General features: G+C 45.2%; 1 protein-coding gene across 3 annotated transcripts; it reads right to left on the minus strand.

Annotated features, from left to right (window-relative positions):
- Window positions 1-717: 717 nt before the first annotated feature.
- On the minus strand, window positions 718-16,794 carry mlycd (malonyl-CoA decarboxylase). Of its 3 annotated transcripts, XR_015762993.1 has the most exons (6): window positions 15,941-16,791; window positions 9,236-9,348; window positions 8,430-8,586; window positions 7,163-7,315; window positions 957-2,078; window positions 718-836 (listed from the first exon to the last, which is right to left on the minus strand). XR_015762993.1 is itself a non-coding variant. In XM_088006095.1 (5 exons), exons 1-5 carry the CDS (start codon window positions 16,484-16,486, stop codon window positions 1,533-1,535), a joined length of 1,425 nt encoding a protein of 474 aa, XP_087862221.1. In that variant the 5' UTR covers window positions 16,487-16,794; the 3' UTR covers window positions 718-1,532. The 3 variants fall into 3 exon arrangements, 2 of the variants coding, with proteins under 2 accessions (XP_087862221.1, XP_014844376.2); XM_088006095.1 differs by having other exon boundaries at window positions 718-2,078; window positions 7,163-7,225; window positions 15,941-16,794; XM_014988890.2 differs by having other exon boundaries at window positions 718-2,078.
- Window positions 16,795-17,165: the final 371 nt, after the last annotated feature.

The following is a 17,165-nucleotide window of genomic DNA, read 5'->3' on the forward strand; positions in this document are numbered from 1 at the left end:
CCTCCAGTCCAAAGACGCTCACTGATGTGATTTTAACTCTACTTAATATTTCCAATCAATAACTAAATCCTAAAACTGTTGAATTATGAAGTCACGGTTTGATGAACATAAATATTATTGGCTGCTTCTAATATTAGCATCAGCTCTCCATTACGTTTTATTTTGGCCAGAGCGAGTCACAACGAGCAGCACTCGGATGACATGCTGGAGTTGTTTCCATGGCAACAAGTGGCGGCGTCCGTTCAGCTCCAGCCGGTGCTGAACGTTCCTCCGTCTCCACAGAAACCCGTTTTCTTCCTGTCCCACGTCTCCAGAGATGTTACAGCCGCCTCAGAAGGGCAAACGTTAAACAACTGTCCTCTTCATGCCTCGTTATCCACACACACACACACACACACACACCCTCTCCATCAATCTGACCATTTAGTTTAACTTTATTTCTCACTCCATTAGTTTCTGGGACACGGAGCAGCGCAGAGCTAAGAAAGGAGATGTGTTTGAAAAAATAAAAAAAGTTTGACTCCTCTGAGATAAAATGTAATTTCACAGTCAACTTGCTGTGATGTATTATTCCACAACAACGGGGCGGCTGAGAGGAGACCTGCTTGGCACCGAGTCCTTAGGACATCAATGATCCTGGAGAATGATTATGACTCCGAGTGTGGAGGGGAAAATCATTACAGAAAAAACATTCAGCACATTAGGTCAGCACGATAGTTTAACAAACAGAAAAATATGTTTATTTTTTTAGTTTATGAAAATATTTCCAGTGGGCGACTTCATGCTTCTTTAATGAGCTTTAAAGGCGAGAAGAAGAAGAGCAACTGCAGGTGAAGCTGAAGAAAGAAAAAGATCCATTTATCTTTGTTTTGTTCTGTTTACGGTGCAGCAGCTCATCCTGATGAAAGAATAAACATCATTTATTCCAGAACCCCCCATTACATGCTATTACCTACCAACATGCTTTGGCATTGATGGATGCCTTCTGCTTCATTAGCTGCAGTCTGCTCTGGGAATCACTTACACAATATCAAACAGCTTTGGCTAGAAATCTAATGAGGCGCGCAGCAGATGGGCCGAGTTACATCACGGAGGAAACGGCCCACTTTCTGTTCCTGACGTCAGGAGTCCATCGCCGGGGCCCGGGGGGCCCGGGGGCATCAAACACTGACAAAACAACACATCAGTCTGTTTCAAACGAAAACTAAACTGTTAAAGTTTAACTGCCACTGTACACAGGAAAAAAGAGCAGCTCATTTCTGACAAAGAATCTTATGAGTTTTAAAAAATTAAAATTGGAAAAACTCAGAAATTTTCTAGAGAAAATGTTAAAATTTCTGAGTTTCAAAAGTTTAAATTTTTAAAGTTTTGTAACTCATAAATTTCCATGTTTTTTTCTCTGAAATTTCCAAGATTAATCTAAAAATTTCTGATTTTTTTAACAGAAATGTTTGACCTCAGTTTTTTGGTGGAAGCTTGCTCCTCTTTCTTCTCCGTCTGCAGTGCCTGACACTCTGCTGAACGCGACGCAGTCACAGCTTGCTGTTCTTCTGGAACTGCGACACGAGGCCCAGAACCTGCTGCGAAGCCGCCACCGCCTTATTCTGAAGGTACAGGACGCTGTTGTTGGTCGTCTCGTTCAGGAAGTAGCGGTAGTTCACCATGATGCCGCAGGAGTTCGCCACGCCCCTGGGGCTGGTGTCGGCGCGCCAGTTGATCCGCCACATGGTGGCGCCGTTCTGCAGGTGGAAGTTGGCCACTGGGTTGAGGGCGAAGCCTCGGCGCTTCTCTCCGTAGAGGTACCAGGCGCAGAGGCGCATCAGGACGGGCTCCAGGGCGAGGCACAGCTTCTCGGAGCGCGTCCACTCCCCGGTGGCGATGAGCTTCCGCAGAGAGTCGACGGGCGGGGTTCCCGCGTCGGAGTCCAGGGCCTGCTCCACCTCGCGCCACTCCTGCTCCGATAAGAGGTCGGCCCCCCGGCCCTCCTTCCTGTACTGGCTCAGCAGGCCTTGAAGCCAGGAGCAGAACCCCGGGATGGGCGACAGGCTGGAGAACTGGGCCATGTGGGGGAACTCGCTCTGAAACAACGGCACAAGGAGAAATTCATCTTACTTTGTAAAAGCTTTTGAGATTAAAAGCATGAAACCCACTTCCCATAACCCGCTAATGTCAGAGCTTTGATTTGCTTTTAGCTAACTTTGAAACCGTTTAGCGCACTAGCTTCATTTTTTCAGATAATTTCTAAAGTGCTGATTTATTTGGCTGTTCTGTAAACTTTCAGTTAAAGTTCGACACCCGTGTTGACGTTTGGTAACCGACTGAAGTAAGACCATGCTCTTATTTTGAAGATTGATTACACTGCAGTTCCGCTTCCTCTTCTCATGTTTCCATTTTTTTGGCAAATACACAACAGACAAACAACCAGGGAAGCAAATTAAACAAACACAAAAATCTGAATCTTTTCCTCACATCCTCCACTCGTGATGCGATGCAGCAAATGTTTATTCAGTACCCAGAATGCATCACTGCAGTGTCACCTGTGGTGTCATAGCCAGTTAGGTAAAATCAGCAACTATGAAACTGAAACCATGAGTGAAAAAAAGTCACTTCCTGAAGTGCAAACCGTACAGTTAGGTGTCTACTAACAAGTTCGGTCCGGTCATGGTTGAAATTAGCATTTTAGCATTAGCTTCCACTAGCTGCTATGCTGGCATAGCAGCTAGCATTAGCAGAAATAATGTTTATGATTAGTGCTTTGGGGTTAGCGCAGCTAACCTTTTAGCTAGTGGCGCCCACCACTGATGAAACCCAAATGAATCATAATCAGCCCTTCCATCATCTCATGCATACGGAGGGATGGTGGATAATAGAAATATATTTGGCAGCTGTAAGTTTAGACTGACTCCAGAATGAGAGTAAAACCTGAATGTGCCAAGGCTTCCTTCGGTCTTTGCTCTCTCGTGGAAACGGCTGCAGAGTTTCGTGAAGCAGCTGTCTGAGTGGATCTGTGTCTCCATCCTGTCACAGATCCACTCAGACAGGAAGCAGCAGAGACAACAGGGAGGAAGTCTGCAGAGACCTTCAGCCTTCACCGGTTTTCAGAGACGAGACGGAGGTTCAGGCTCGGTGTGAAAGCAGAACCAGGACGTCCTTGTTGCTCGGGCGGCTCGACCCCGTCGGTTCCTCCGTCTGGGACTTCATTACGAATCATCTGAGCTGCTTCATGAGGCGGCCTGCTGATGCTGATGGATGATCCTCTCCTTCCTCTTCCATCCCTCGCCTGTAACACCTGTCCCCGTCTCTAAACTGCCTCCCCTCCTGTGTGTCATCTCATCGGCAGCGGTCACCCACCGCTCGGAGCTCCCTGCCGTCTCAACACCCTTTCATTTAGCAGACAGAAAGCCTCTCTCTTCTCTTCAGACACATTTCTGGGCTTGGGTGTCTACGTTAATAAGTGAGAGAACAATATGTCAGGCAGAAAGGCAATCGCTGTCTATGAAAGTGGAAGTGTGAGACACCGCCTGGTGGGACACTTTATTTTTCTTCTACTCTACCTTATTTCACCCACCTTTCAATTTAAAAATCAAGGCTCCATGCTGCTCTCCCCTTTATGTTTCTTCACACTTGACTATGCTGTAGCTCTGCCTTCCTCACACGGAGCAAAAGGTAGTGGAAAAGAGAGCGATGGTATGAGTAAGAAAGCAGCGGGAAAGGCGAAAAAGGGAACGGATGACGGAGTGAGTTCTGCTTGGGGGTCCAATCTACAAAGACAAACAAGATATTCCTCCTGCACCTGAAATTGCAACTGTGACCTTTTCTATCCCACTCCATCATCTCTCCATCATTACAGCCAGTCCTCTGTGGCAATGCTGTCCCTGTCAGACAGCCTGGATCTCTGCACATCATAGGTCAGCGTTAGCTTCAGGAAGTCAGCTGCTTCAATAGCCGACAAGCAAATCAACCAATCAGATGACGAAACTCGGTGCAATTAGCTTTCAGACGTGGTGATTTGATGAAGTTCAAAGCAAGAATCACAATGGGGGGAAAGGGATTTGACTTTCCAAAAGTTAAATGCAAGATCTGCTGCCATTTCATACCAAACAACAGATTTCACCAACTAACGACCCATAAAATAAGGATGAAGTGGAGAAAACTGTGTCAGCATATCCAACAGTGCGTTCCCACCAGGCCTGTTCTGTCCGCTTTAATCCGGCTCCAGTCGGTCTGCCTGGAAATCCGGTTTGGCTGGTGAGGTGTGAATGCTAATCGACCTCTGACCTCTGGTGCTCCGGACTTCGATCTGGGTTCAGTTGAAGTGAACTCTGGTTTGGTTTGAATGTGAACGCCAAAAAAAAATCTGCAAATGCTACACTGAGAAACTTTGGGGTCCACTGCACAGTGAATGACATGTCAACATATCTGCTGATGAAACGACGACGCATTAACGATGATATGTTAACGACGACGCATTAACGATGATATGTTAACGATGACGCGTTAACGACGACGCGTTAACGACGACGCGTTAACGATGATATGTTAACGACGACGCGTTAACGATGATATGTTAACGACGACGCGTTAACGATGATATGTTAACGACGACGCGTTAACGATGATATGTTAACGACGACGCGTTAACGATGATATGTTAACACTGACGCGTTAACAACGACGCGTTAACGATGACGCGTTAACGATGATATGTTAACGACGATATGTTAACGATGACGCGTTAACGATGATATGTTAACGACGACGCGTTAACGATATGTTAACGACGACGCGTTAACGACGACGCGTTAACGACGCGTTAACGATGACGCGTTAACGACGACGCGTTAACGACGACGCGTTAACAATGACGCGTTAACGATGACGCGTTAACGATGACGCGTTAACGATGACGCGTTAACGACGACGCGTTAACGACGACGCGTTAACGATGATATGTTAACGATGACGCGTTAACAACGACGCGTTAACGATGACGCGTTAACGATGATATGTTAACGACGATATGTTAACGATGACGCGTTAACGATGATATGTTAACGACGACGCGTTAACGATATGTTAACGATGACGCGTTAACGACGACGCGTTAACGACGCGTTAACGATGACGCGTTAACGACGACGCGTTAACGATGACGCGTTAACGACGACGCGTTAACGACGACGCGTTAACGATGATATGTTAACGACGACGCGTTAACGATGATATGTTAACGATGACGCGTTAACAACGACGCGTTAACGACGACGCGTTAACGATGATATGTTAACGACGACGCGTTAACGATGATATGTTAACGATGACGCGTTAACGACGACGCGTTAACGATGACGCGTTAACGATGACGCGTTAACGATGACGCGTTAACGATGACGCGTTAACGACGACGCGTTAACGATGACGCGTTAACGATGACGCGTTAACGATGATATGTTAACGACGACGCGTTAACGATGATATGTTAACGATGACGCGTTAACGATGATATGTTAACGACGATATGTTAATGATGACGCGTTAACAACGACGCGTTAACGATGACGCGTTAACGATGATATGTTAACGACGATATGTTAACGATGACGCGTTAACAACGACGCGTTAACAACGACGCGTTAACGATGACGCGTTAACGATGATATGTTAACGACGACGCGTTAATGATATGTTAACGATGACGCGTTAACGACGACGCGTTAACGACGCGTTAACGATGACGCGTTAACGACGACGCGTTAACGATGATGTTAAGGACGATATGCGTTAACGACGACGCGTTAACGACGACGCGTTTACGACGATGGGTTATCGACGACGCGTTAACGACGACGCGTTAACGATGATATGTTAACGACGATATGCGTTAACGACGACGCGTTAACGACGACGCGTTAACGACGATGGGTTATCGACGACGCGTTAACGACGACGCGTTAACGATGATATGTTAACGACGATATGCGTTAACGACGACGCGTTAACGACGACGCGTTAACGACGACTCTTTCACGACGACGCGTTAACGACGATGGGTTATCGACGACGCGTTAACGACGACCGACACGTGGAATCGTTGGAGGCGTCCGAGTCCAGACTGAGAAAATAATAAATTATTTCTGTTGTAGATGTTAGATTAGGTGAATTAACACAACCTTACTGTCGTGTTCAGTATGTGAAGCTTTCAGTTCAGCAGACTTCAGATAAAATGGCTGATGAGAAGGAACCTGGAGACGGCCTGCCATGTCTCGGAGGTCCCTGTCTGCAGGCTATTTATAATAAAAAGTAAACATAATTTTCTGCCTTGTAGATTTCCTTGTGCAGGCATCAAAAGATGCTGATAAGCGGCTTCTGTCTTCCTTCAGATTAGCTTCTGCAGCGTCAGAATGATTAATCTGCCTGACGGAACAGCAGGAGGTCCTCCGCTCCCGTAATGACAGCTGTCTGTGCCGTCAGAAAGGTCAGCGACCTCTGCAGCTGCTACCAGCCGCCATCAAAACAGGAAAATAACTCAGAGTTTAATGAACCAATACTTTCAACAAATCATCCCTCTTTAAACTTAAAGCACTTCATTCTAAAAGGAGAGAAGAGCTGAAAAGCAGATTTGATGCCACCAACCGGCTGGAGGACAGCCTGAACTGAGACCGTCTGGTTTCTGAGCAGGAAGCGGCTCTCCGTCTGCTCGTCATATTTCCATTATGAACGCAGCCTGGAGGTAAACCGCTGGCAGCTGTCTTCTCACATGAATAAATAGACTTGAAGGAGCTTAAACCAGGTTTTGATGAGGCTGTGCTGCAAAGTGCTTCCCCCATCTGTTGGGTTGAGTGGTTCCTGATGTTGCATTTAGGATTTTCAATCATGAAACAACGAGCTGCGGCGGCCCAACATGGAGGGCTCTTGTCTGCTTATTGAGATGAATGGATTAGATTTCACCAAAGTAAGAAACAGCTCAGCCTGTATGTGGAATATGTACGTTTATACACCCAGAAACCTTTACAGCACTCAAACAGCCCTGACACAATGCAGAAGTATTCATACCCCTGAAACTTGGTCACAGTATATTTTATTGGGATTCAATGTGACAGACCAGCATAAAGTAATGACTGTGAATGTTGGCTCAGCTCCGCTCAGCAGCACCTTTACCCACCTGCAGCTCCCGGACCACGCGCTTGATGAGGTAGTTGCCCAGCTCCACGCCCTGCAGGCCGGCCTGGGTGGAGGAGATGGAGTAGAAAATGGCTGAATTGATCTTGTTTATGTCCTCCTCTGCATCAAGAGTCGCAAATTCCCGAACAATACTCTGAGGGAAGAAAAAGCACACACCGCTGCATCTTTACCTACGGTGGTCAACGAGTGCCAACGCGAAGGAACGAGCTGCTCACACAGACAAACACAAAAAACCCAAATGCAACAGAAAATCACAGCAAAAACAGCAGCAAGTATGAAAAGCTACAAACTTGCTCCACAACACAAAGTCCTCCGAACCACTAGGGGGAGACAAACAAATTGTATTTAGGTCTTAACCTTCAGATTTAACAGGACGTCCAGAAGAAAGTTGGAGCAACAAAGAACATGTGTGTTTCACTTCATGTCTCTAACATTGTTATAGAACAGCAGCAGATTTATGCAGGTGATGATGTCACCTGCTTCAGACTCCCCCTAGTGGTCAGGAGGACTGCTGTGTGTGCGCTTCTGGTTCTGAAATGGTTCTGGTTCTGGTTCTGACCTGGATGTTGTCTGTTCTGGTTCTGGTTCTGACCTGGATGTTGTCTGTTCTGGTTCTGGTTCTGACCTGGATGTTGTCTGTTCTGTTCTGGTTCTGGTTCTGACCTGGATGTTGTCTGTTCTGGTTCTGGTTCTGACCTGGATGTTGTCTGTTCTGGTTCTGGTTCTGGTTCTGACCTGGATGTTGTCTGTTCTGGTTCTGGTTCTGACCTGGATGTTGTCTGTTCTGTTCTGGTTCTGGTTCTGACCTGGATGTTGTCTGTTCTGGTTCTGGTTCTGACCTGGATGTTGTCTGTTCTGGTTCTGGTTCTGGTTCTGACCTGGATGTTGTCTGTTCTGGTTCTGGTTCTGGTTCTGACCTGGATGTTGTCTGTTCTGGTTCTGGTTCTGGTTCTGACCTGGATGTTGTCTGTTCTGTTCTGGTTCTGGTTCTGACCTGGATGTTGTCTGTTCTGGTTCTGGTTCTGACCTGGATGTTGTCTGTTCTGTTCTGGTTCTGGTTCTGACCTGGATGTTGTCTGTTCTGGTTCTGGTTCTGACCTGGATGTTGTCTGTTCTGTTCTGGTTCTGGTTCTGACCTGGATGTTGTCTGTTCTGGTTCTGGTTCTGACCTGGATGTTGTCTGTTCTGGTTCTGGTTCTGGTTCTGACCTGGATGTTGTCTGTTCTGGTTCTGGTTCTGGTTCTGACCTGGATGTTGTCGGAAATGTCCTCGGTCAGCGCCACGTGCAGCACCACCAGCGGTTCCCCCGGCATGGCGGCGTGTGTGAAGGCGTAGCAGCGCCGGTACGGTCCCACTCTGCGCTTCAGGTCGGTCCAGTTCCTGACTGGGTGAACCGCTTCGTACCTGGCAGAGAAACCCAGTCAGGTTTAGGTAGCAAACTCCTGCCTGACTATAAATTGAGACTCCTTTAACTTCAGAGGGAAACACGGCTGAACTTCAATCCTCTGTACTGCCAACATATGAAGCCAGTTCAGGACTCGCATTTAGTCCGTTGTTTAAAACCAGGCTTTGCCTCAGAGTTCAGGCGTTTCCTCCGCACGGTGCCGCGGCTCAGCTGGTAGAGCTGCTAATCTGCTAATTGCAGAGTTAGTGGATGGCAGATGAAAATGCAGGAAGAGTTTAGAAAAATGCAGCCATTTAACAGTTTTCTTGGAGCAGGAACTCCAAATCTGTTCCGTGTTCAGGTGCAGCGAAGGCTTTCATTATTTCCTCAATTAGTAAGGAACCGGTCTGTAGCTGCTCCCAACTGTGGCAGGTTGTATTTCAGTGGGATTCACCCACTGACGTGGCGCGTTGTCAATGAAATTCACAACGTTCTCATCAAAATTAGAAGCGAGAGAAATTTTCCAGCGTCCAGAGGATTACTGGTCACTCAGATTCAGTCAGAATGATTGGACATCCTGGTGCAGGTGGGCAGCAGCCCAAAACATTTTTCTATTTTTACAAATCTTTACCTAAGCAGGAGGAGCAGTGAGAGGATGAAGGGTCTTACTGGCTGATCTTCTGCAGGATCTCACAGGGCGACTGCCAGGTGATTCTCTCCAGCCGGAGCAGACCAACAGCAAACCACTTGGACAGCAGGCTCTTCAGAGTACCGTTCAGGTCCTGCAAGGACAGAAAACAGCTTCTTACTGACATTCAGCTAAAACTCAGATCATGGTGAATGAAACGATGCACTATTCAACGTTTATTTTATAGCTTCAATGAGCCTGAACACTATTCTTAGGCTATTTTCTTCCTGATGGTCCGGTCAACCCGGTTCAATTGGAACCAGAACTCCATCATCTGCTCCACCTCCAGCTGCTGTGGTTCTGAGTCAAACCAGCCTGTTCCCCTCCTGGCCTGTGGGGGCGCTGCACCAACAACCACTGAAGGAAACGACACAAAAGCCTCTGAAGACACTGAGAGCAACTTCCTTCTTCACCAGATGGAAACAAGATGGAGTCTTTTGCTAAAGTCTAAACCCAGACTGAGGCGGACCAGAGTTCACTTTTTGAGCTGGACTTTCTAGGCAGATGGACTAGAGCTGGATAAAAGCGGACTAAGGACCAGCCCTTTCCGGTCCACTTTAACCCAACTCCAGTCTGTCTGCGTAGGAAGTCCGGTTCGTTTGAGGAGGTGTGAATGTATCATCAAACCAAAAAAAAGCAAACTCTGGTCCTCCAAACCTCAGTCTGGGTTCGGTTTGAATGCATGTGTGCCTGGAGACCGCTCCAAAAGCAGGAAGTGGACTACAGCACAGGGCATTCTGGGTAAATCCAACCAAATCAAACATGCTAGCGCTAGTAGGAGGAATGGCTCCTGCTCTTTAGCCAACAACTACAGAGAAATCCTCCAACACTAAAATCTGTTTCCATCTGGTGAAGAAGGAAGTTGCTCTCAGTGTCTTTAGAGGTTTTTGTGTCGTTTCCTTCAGTGGATCTTGGTGCAGCGCCCCCACAGGCCAGGAGGGGAACAGGTTGGTTTGACTCAGAGCAGAGAGAGAGAACCACAGTAGTTATAACCAAGTCTGCCAACTATCAGTGGGAAAACATCCAAAGTGGAGTGAGCAGAGTCGGTGTGAATTCACCCTTTCAGCTCCAGTTTTTTAATTGAAGGAGCTCAAACTTAAAACTGTCGTTTTATTGCACAGATTGGCTCAAAGCTTCCAGTAGGAAATGAAGTATTTCACACTCTTATCTTCCACAGGCCGCACGGTCCCCTGGCTGTCCGCACGCCGCTTGAATGTTTACACATTATGAATAGTGATTTGCCGGAGCTTGCAATGGACGTAGAAGGGGCCACTTCAATAAACACCTTGCCTTTTCAAAGCAGGCATGTCCTCCAGCGAAGGTCAGACTTCATTTAAAGCAAATCTCAAACACACAAACAAGCATGCAGCACACAAGCTCTGGCACGTCCATACAGCTCCTACCGACCGTTCCATAGAAGGACTTCCTTTAATAGCAGCTTGTCAATCACAACGGCCAACACAAAACAAACAACAGACATGGGACAAAAGCTCCGTGAGCATCCTTCAATCCAAACCTGACCAAATTGGAAATTCCTCTCCACATACATCCATAAATGCATCAGGCTCTGCATCATTCAGCTCCACAGCACACAGCTTCAGGAAATAACTTTCAGTTAAGCAAAACTTTCATTCCTGTTCATGTGATGCAGTGTGTGTGTGTGTGTGTGTGTGTGTGTGTGTGTGTGTGTGTGTGTGTGTGTGTGTGTGTGTGTGTGTGTGTGTGTGTGTGAGAGAGAGAGGGAGTGAGCGAGTTTGTGTGTGTGTTCGTAAAGCTGCCTGAGGTGAAGTAATGCATTTTGCTCGATAATCCGGGTGAGCCAGTTTTGTTGAGAAGGCAGCAGCTCTATAGCAGCAGAGCCGCCAGCGCCGCCTTGGGAAGCAAACTTTTAACCACACAATCGGGAGGTCAAACTGAAATATGTATTTCATTGACCCTGCAGAAGATGAAGTCTTTAGAAATGGAGGGATCAAAGCCTCGGGCTGGAAAGAGACCGGCAGACAGAGGAGGGGGCTAAAGCAGGAAATCCTCTGTTCTGTTAGAGGGAAAACGAAGCACAGCGTATCAACACCTGGACAGTGGTGACCCGCCGATACGGTCCGGTGTGATGAAACAGTGCTTGATTCAGCAGGACCATGAACATGGGGGAATATTTAATCTGTAAAGACCAAAGAGCTGCCAAATGACACCAGAGACAAAACTGTACGCCTAACTATTGGTGAAGTTATTTTTAAAAAATGGAAGAAACTCAAGATGGTTGTCAGTCTCCCTCAAACCGGGACGGCATGAAGAGCTGACCTGATGGAGCATCACTGATCATGAGAACGGTCAGGGGTCAGAACTACCTGGGAGGTTACCGTAGTAACAAACAACGCCATCATCGATTAACATCCTGCACATCAGCATTTTCAATTCAAAAACCATTTTGTTGCCATATTGTTAAATAAATAGCCATAGAAGCTGAACAACAAAGACATTTATAGATTTTAATCTGTTCTTCAGGATCTTCAACCTTCAGGTTGGAGCAAAGTGTTTTTCTATCCATTCATCTCTACAGAGTTTCTTTAGAAATCTGGATGCTGACATTAGCATTAGCTGCTACATGTTTAGCATTGAGACGCTAGTTTAGTCTTGAACAGCTTCGCTGATAGGCTAACTCCTTTTAGCATAACAGTCTTTTCCAGCGTCCAGCCAGATCGTTTGAAGCAGAAATTAAACCCCAGTGGGACCAGAGAAGCCGCTTCCATCGCCGTGCGTCACTTTTACAGCCGTACCAGAAACACGGCATCAGGGTCCGATTCAAGATGATGTCCCCAAACACCCAGCCAGGGGCGTCACCAAGGAGGGGCGCCATCAGAAGCATTTCAGGATGAACATAAAAAATCTGTGGAGGGAGCTGAAACTCCCTGGAACCTGAAAGATCTGGAGAAGATCAGTATGGACCAGAACCCCTGCTGCAGCAAACCTGATCCAGAACTACAGGAACCGACTGACATGCATCATTTAAAAACTGACTTCTGTATTTATTCAGGTCATTTTGATCAGATTTCAGCCTTTATCTAAGGACCTGAAACATTTAAAAGGTGACAAAAAAAGAGAAATACTTTTTTTTTTTTTTTTTAAAGCCCTGTAAAGGTCATGTGTAGAAGATATTTCAGAGGCCTGTAATGGACTGCAGTGGGATTTCCTGGACAGACTGTTCAGTCCAAACAGAACCTCACTGAGACCTGAATGGGAGCAGACCTTTATCCCAGTGGGCCTCATGCCACCAGTCAGCTGGGCTGGGAAAAAATAGTCCCACACAGACCCTCGGTGTAACCCTGAGGAGCCATCTCCCCCCAACGTCAGCAGTCAGAAATAGATCATCAAGAAGAAATCCCTGGATCAAGGTGACTAATCTACAGAAAAACTCTGAAGTACATTTTTTACAAGAAGCAAAGATTGATGCAGATGCAGAGCTGCATAATCCGGCCTTCCTTCCTCCGTCTTTGATGGTGTTTTAGCTCCATTATGATAATCATTACACTTTGATTTCCTGCAGTCAGTAAACACATCATCATTCTGGTACCAGAAGCTTCATATCTAAAAATGACCTTTCCTCGTTTTTAGCTCAATCAATAATGGAGCAGCAGAAAGCAGAGGCTGATCGGCTCCAGCGTGACCCGGGAGGCATCGGTATGCAGGCAGCCGGGACCTTTAAGGCTGTAAAGCTCTCAGTGTGGCTGGGCTGCAGAGACTGAATGCTTCTGAACAGCAGGAAGACATTAACACTGAGCTAGACTGGCTAAAGCTCAGCGCGCGATGACGCATCGATGAGAGGTCAACACCTTCACAAGATATTTGTCACAGCAAGATGGTTTCATTCACAAAGAGGACAAACATGTTTCACTCCATCATACATTAAAACACAAAACCAGGAAATGTCAGGACTGACAAATGTTTATTTTTACAGTCAGAGGAATTCAAGCAGCAAAGTCTCAGTTTCACCACCTTAAAAACTTTGAAACATTAGATGGAAAGATGGATGTCAGCGGCGGTACTAGAACAAGAGTGTTTTCACACATGATAGTCCGGTATCCTCGATGTGCCTGGGGAACCAAGACATTTAACATCTGCAGCATATCCAGCTGCTGTGGTTTTTTCTCTCTGCTCTGAGTTAAACCAACCTGTTCCCCTCCTGGCCTGTGGGGGCGCTGCACCAAGAACCACTGAAGGAAACGACGCAAAAACTAGCTACATTTCCACTGACCATAAAATAGCAAAACTGGAATTATGAAAATAAATGTTCATAATGGAAACATGCCCATTTTAAAAAACTGTTTTTTAATAAAAAGAACGTTTTGCTCTCGCGTGAGGTAGTTTTTAAGTCAGATTGAAATTTGTGTATTTCACTAAACTTCCATGGAAACTCTTTTTTACGCATTAGGCCAGTTTGTATTCAGCAGCAATGAGCTCCTTGAACAGTCAGCATACTGTATATCACTGAGATGCTGTTTTAGCATTAGCTGAAAGGCTAACTCCTTTTAGCACAACAGAAATTAACCCCTCGTGGGCAGACTGAAGCAGCTTCCAGTTAGCAGATGTTAGCAGATATTTCTTGTGTATCAGATTTAAAGGTGTACTAGAAACAAGCAAATATAATGGTTCTGGACAGAAACTTTATATGAAAAAAACAATTACGCTAAAATTTTTAACACTTTGAAATCTTTGTAATTAATTAATTGGAAGTCTGCCTTACTGTTAACTTTTTAAATTTTAATGGAAATAAGCTTGGGAGGCTTATTTTTCTTCGTCTTGTGCTGCTGTTGGCAGATACAGAACGTCTCAAAACATCTCATATAATTACTTGACAGCTGCCTTTTGGATTTACTCGGGTTATCTTTGTGTGATAAAGATTTTTGATGATCTGAAACTTTTAAACGTGTCAAAAAAGGAGGAAAATCCTTTTTTCCACTGCACATGTTCAGATATGTACTTTTATGTCTCCAGTTATAATTTTATCTTAGACAGTGTAACTTAAATGTTTTCCTATAGACGCTATGAAATATATTAGTGGTAGTTTTGGGTTAACAGCTGAGTTTATTTGCATTTCTAAGTCACTCAGCACATTCAATAAATGCCAGCGAGCCTACTCTGCAGAGTCAAAGTGAAAACTGTAATTACATTAAACTGAACAATCCAGAATATGAGAGCAGCCTTTCTAGGAAAAAGGGAGAGCTGCCAAAAAAGGGAAAATTAAGAGAGAAAACCCACTGGAGTCATGTCTCCGACTGCGGCAGAAATTTATTTTTTGTTCTTTCACTACCTTTTCTTTGAATCCACTCTGCCTTCAAAAGATTCATTCAAAATACTCATTACATGCCTGATTTATATTCAGCTCTTTCAATTTGTACAAGCAGCAGAGTAGCTCTTGCCTCCTCATGTGCTGAATCTAACATTGTTAAAGGATCACTTTCCTTTGTGGCTCCTGCAGCACAGGAAAGAGGCTCTGATTGGTACCCAAATGTAATCTGTTCAGCTAGCCCAGCCCATATATGTGTGTGTGTATATATATATATATATATATATATATATATATATATATATATATATATATATATATATATATATATATATATATATATATATATATATATATATATATATATATAATCAGAGGTTGACAGATTTTCTTTGTTCTTTTGTTTGAAAAGTAAGGTTCCATTCTCTGTTGTTTGATTGGATAAAAGACTGAAGGCCTCTCCAGCCAAAATCCCGCCTCTGTCTGCACCTATTCATCCCCAGAATGACACACGGTGGTGGTTGCATCATGCTGTGGGGTAGCAGGTCATAGTTTATGGAAGGATGTACATCCAGGACAATCCTGAAAGAAAAACTTTTATGTACTGAAAAAACCCTGAGACTGTTGTGGAGCTTCACCTTCCAGCAGGACAACCTCCTTAAATATAAGCCAAAGATATTATGGGATGGTTTAGATCAGGGGTCACCAACTCCAGTCCTCCAGGGCTAACATCCTGCAACTTTTAGATTCACCTCTGCTCCAGAATGTCTGAATTCCCTCACCAGCATTCATTCATCTCTGCAATAGGCTGGAAAGAGCAGTTTATTTGATCCAGGTGTGTTTGAGCAGAGACGCATCTAAAAGTTACAGGATGGTGGCCCTCGAGGACTGGAGTTGGTGACCTCTGGTTTAGAACAAAGCTGATTCATGTGTTTGAATGACCTAGCCAAAGTCCAGGTTTAAATTATTTAAAAACTATTTTGCAAATAGACCATAACGTAGTTCTACAAAGTAATATGTTAGAGGGGATGAGGGCATATGTATGCCACACTTTTCAGATTCTTATTTGTTTAAAAAAAAAGTCATAATTCTGCTTTATTTTGTCATGATCTATCGCTTCAAACCAAAATAAAAAGAATGGAAGGAATACTGACACTAAATGTGTGTCTGAACTGAATCATGTAGAAGTTTGGAGGTGAAGGGTTTCTGAGAAGTCCAACTGGGGCAAAGGTCACATCAAATGAGAACCACGTGACTCATGTAACCACGGGTAACACAAGCCACTCCATTCCAGCTACTCCATTCCAGTCATTTCATATTTCTGCTTCACAGCCAAGTGAATAAACGCGCATGCTGGAGTTTGAGCCATTCGGGCACCCGTACAGAAAGTAAACAAAGATCCTACCCTGATGTGTGGGTTTTCGCTTGCTTTGGACGAGAGTATTTCCAGCAGATCCGCTCGGAGGTCCACCAGGAACTTCACCCCGCCTTCGACCCGGCTCACATGGCTGAACAGCTGCTTGTAGCGCGGCGTCAGGCTGTACCGGAGCCTGTCCTCCGCCTGCAATATGGTCGCCTGGTCCCGTCGCTGAGTGTCCAGCAGCTTCGTAGCGAGCTCTGACACCGTTTTATGGTCCACTCCGCACTCCTGGGACAGCTTGGACAGAAAATCGACTTTGTCTTCCTTTTCCAGACCTCTGTAGTAGTTCATGAACTCCAAACTGGTGGATTCGGGCGGAGGTGGAGATTTATCTCTGGTTTCATATGAAGGTAAAGGTGCAACGACCCTCGCCAGGATCTCCTCCATAACCGAGACCCCCCTTCGACTCGGAGCAGAGTACCAGCGCCGGCTGCCGCCACCTGAGGCCTCTGGAAGAGCTTTAAACACAGCTCGGTGTCTCCAGAACCGCACTCTGCTCCGGACAGCCCGAGTCAGCGGGTTAGATATCATCGTCCCCGCGCAGCTGTCCGTCAACTCCCCAGCAACAAACACTGGAAAGGATTGTTTCCGGGTCTCTTAAAGAGACAGCGCTCATTTTACCCCAACAAGAACTTGTATCTGTATTCTGGTTATTTTGCTAAGCAAAATTTCAACACTTTCGGAACTTTTACGTGAACATAATCTCGAAGTTGCTGTTACACCTGAATGTCATCTTTGTAAGTCAGTTACTATTTCTATTGTATCTTATTCGCAGTGAATTTAGCCATTTCTAACACATTTTTCAAAAGTATTTTTAATAAGAAATAAAGCCTCCATAATGAAATAAGAATTAGTTTCATTATTCCCAGAAGAAAAACTATGATTTGCTAAAAGACAACACCAATTAACCTAACGCTGATGTGTTTGGACTGTGAAAGAAAGCCATGTAACCAGGGAGAACCCACACTCACATGGAAAACACACAAACTCCACGCAGAAAGATCCCAGGTTGGGATATGAACCCAGTATCTTCCTGCTGTGAGGCAACAGAGTTACCAATCTTTCCACCATGAAAGAATTTTCCCCCCATTTTATTTCTAAGTCAAAATCAAAATTCTCAGAGAAAAAAAATCACAAGAATTGTTTGTTCCTTTAGTTTTTGTTAACTATAAGTGTAAAAACATCATAATTAGCAGAAACAGTGGCTTTG

This window comes from Poecilia mexicana, unplaced genomic scaffold, assembly GCF_051168715.1.
Source record: "Poecilia mexicana isolate PSO_F unplaced genomic scaffold, ASM5116871v1 scaffold_6, whole genome shotgun sequence".
NCBI lineage: Eukaryota > Metazoa > Chordata > Actinopteri > Cyprinodontiformes > Poeciliidae > Poecilia > Poecilia mexicana.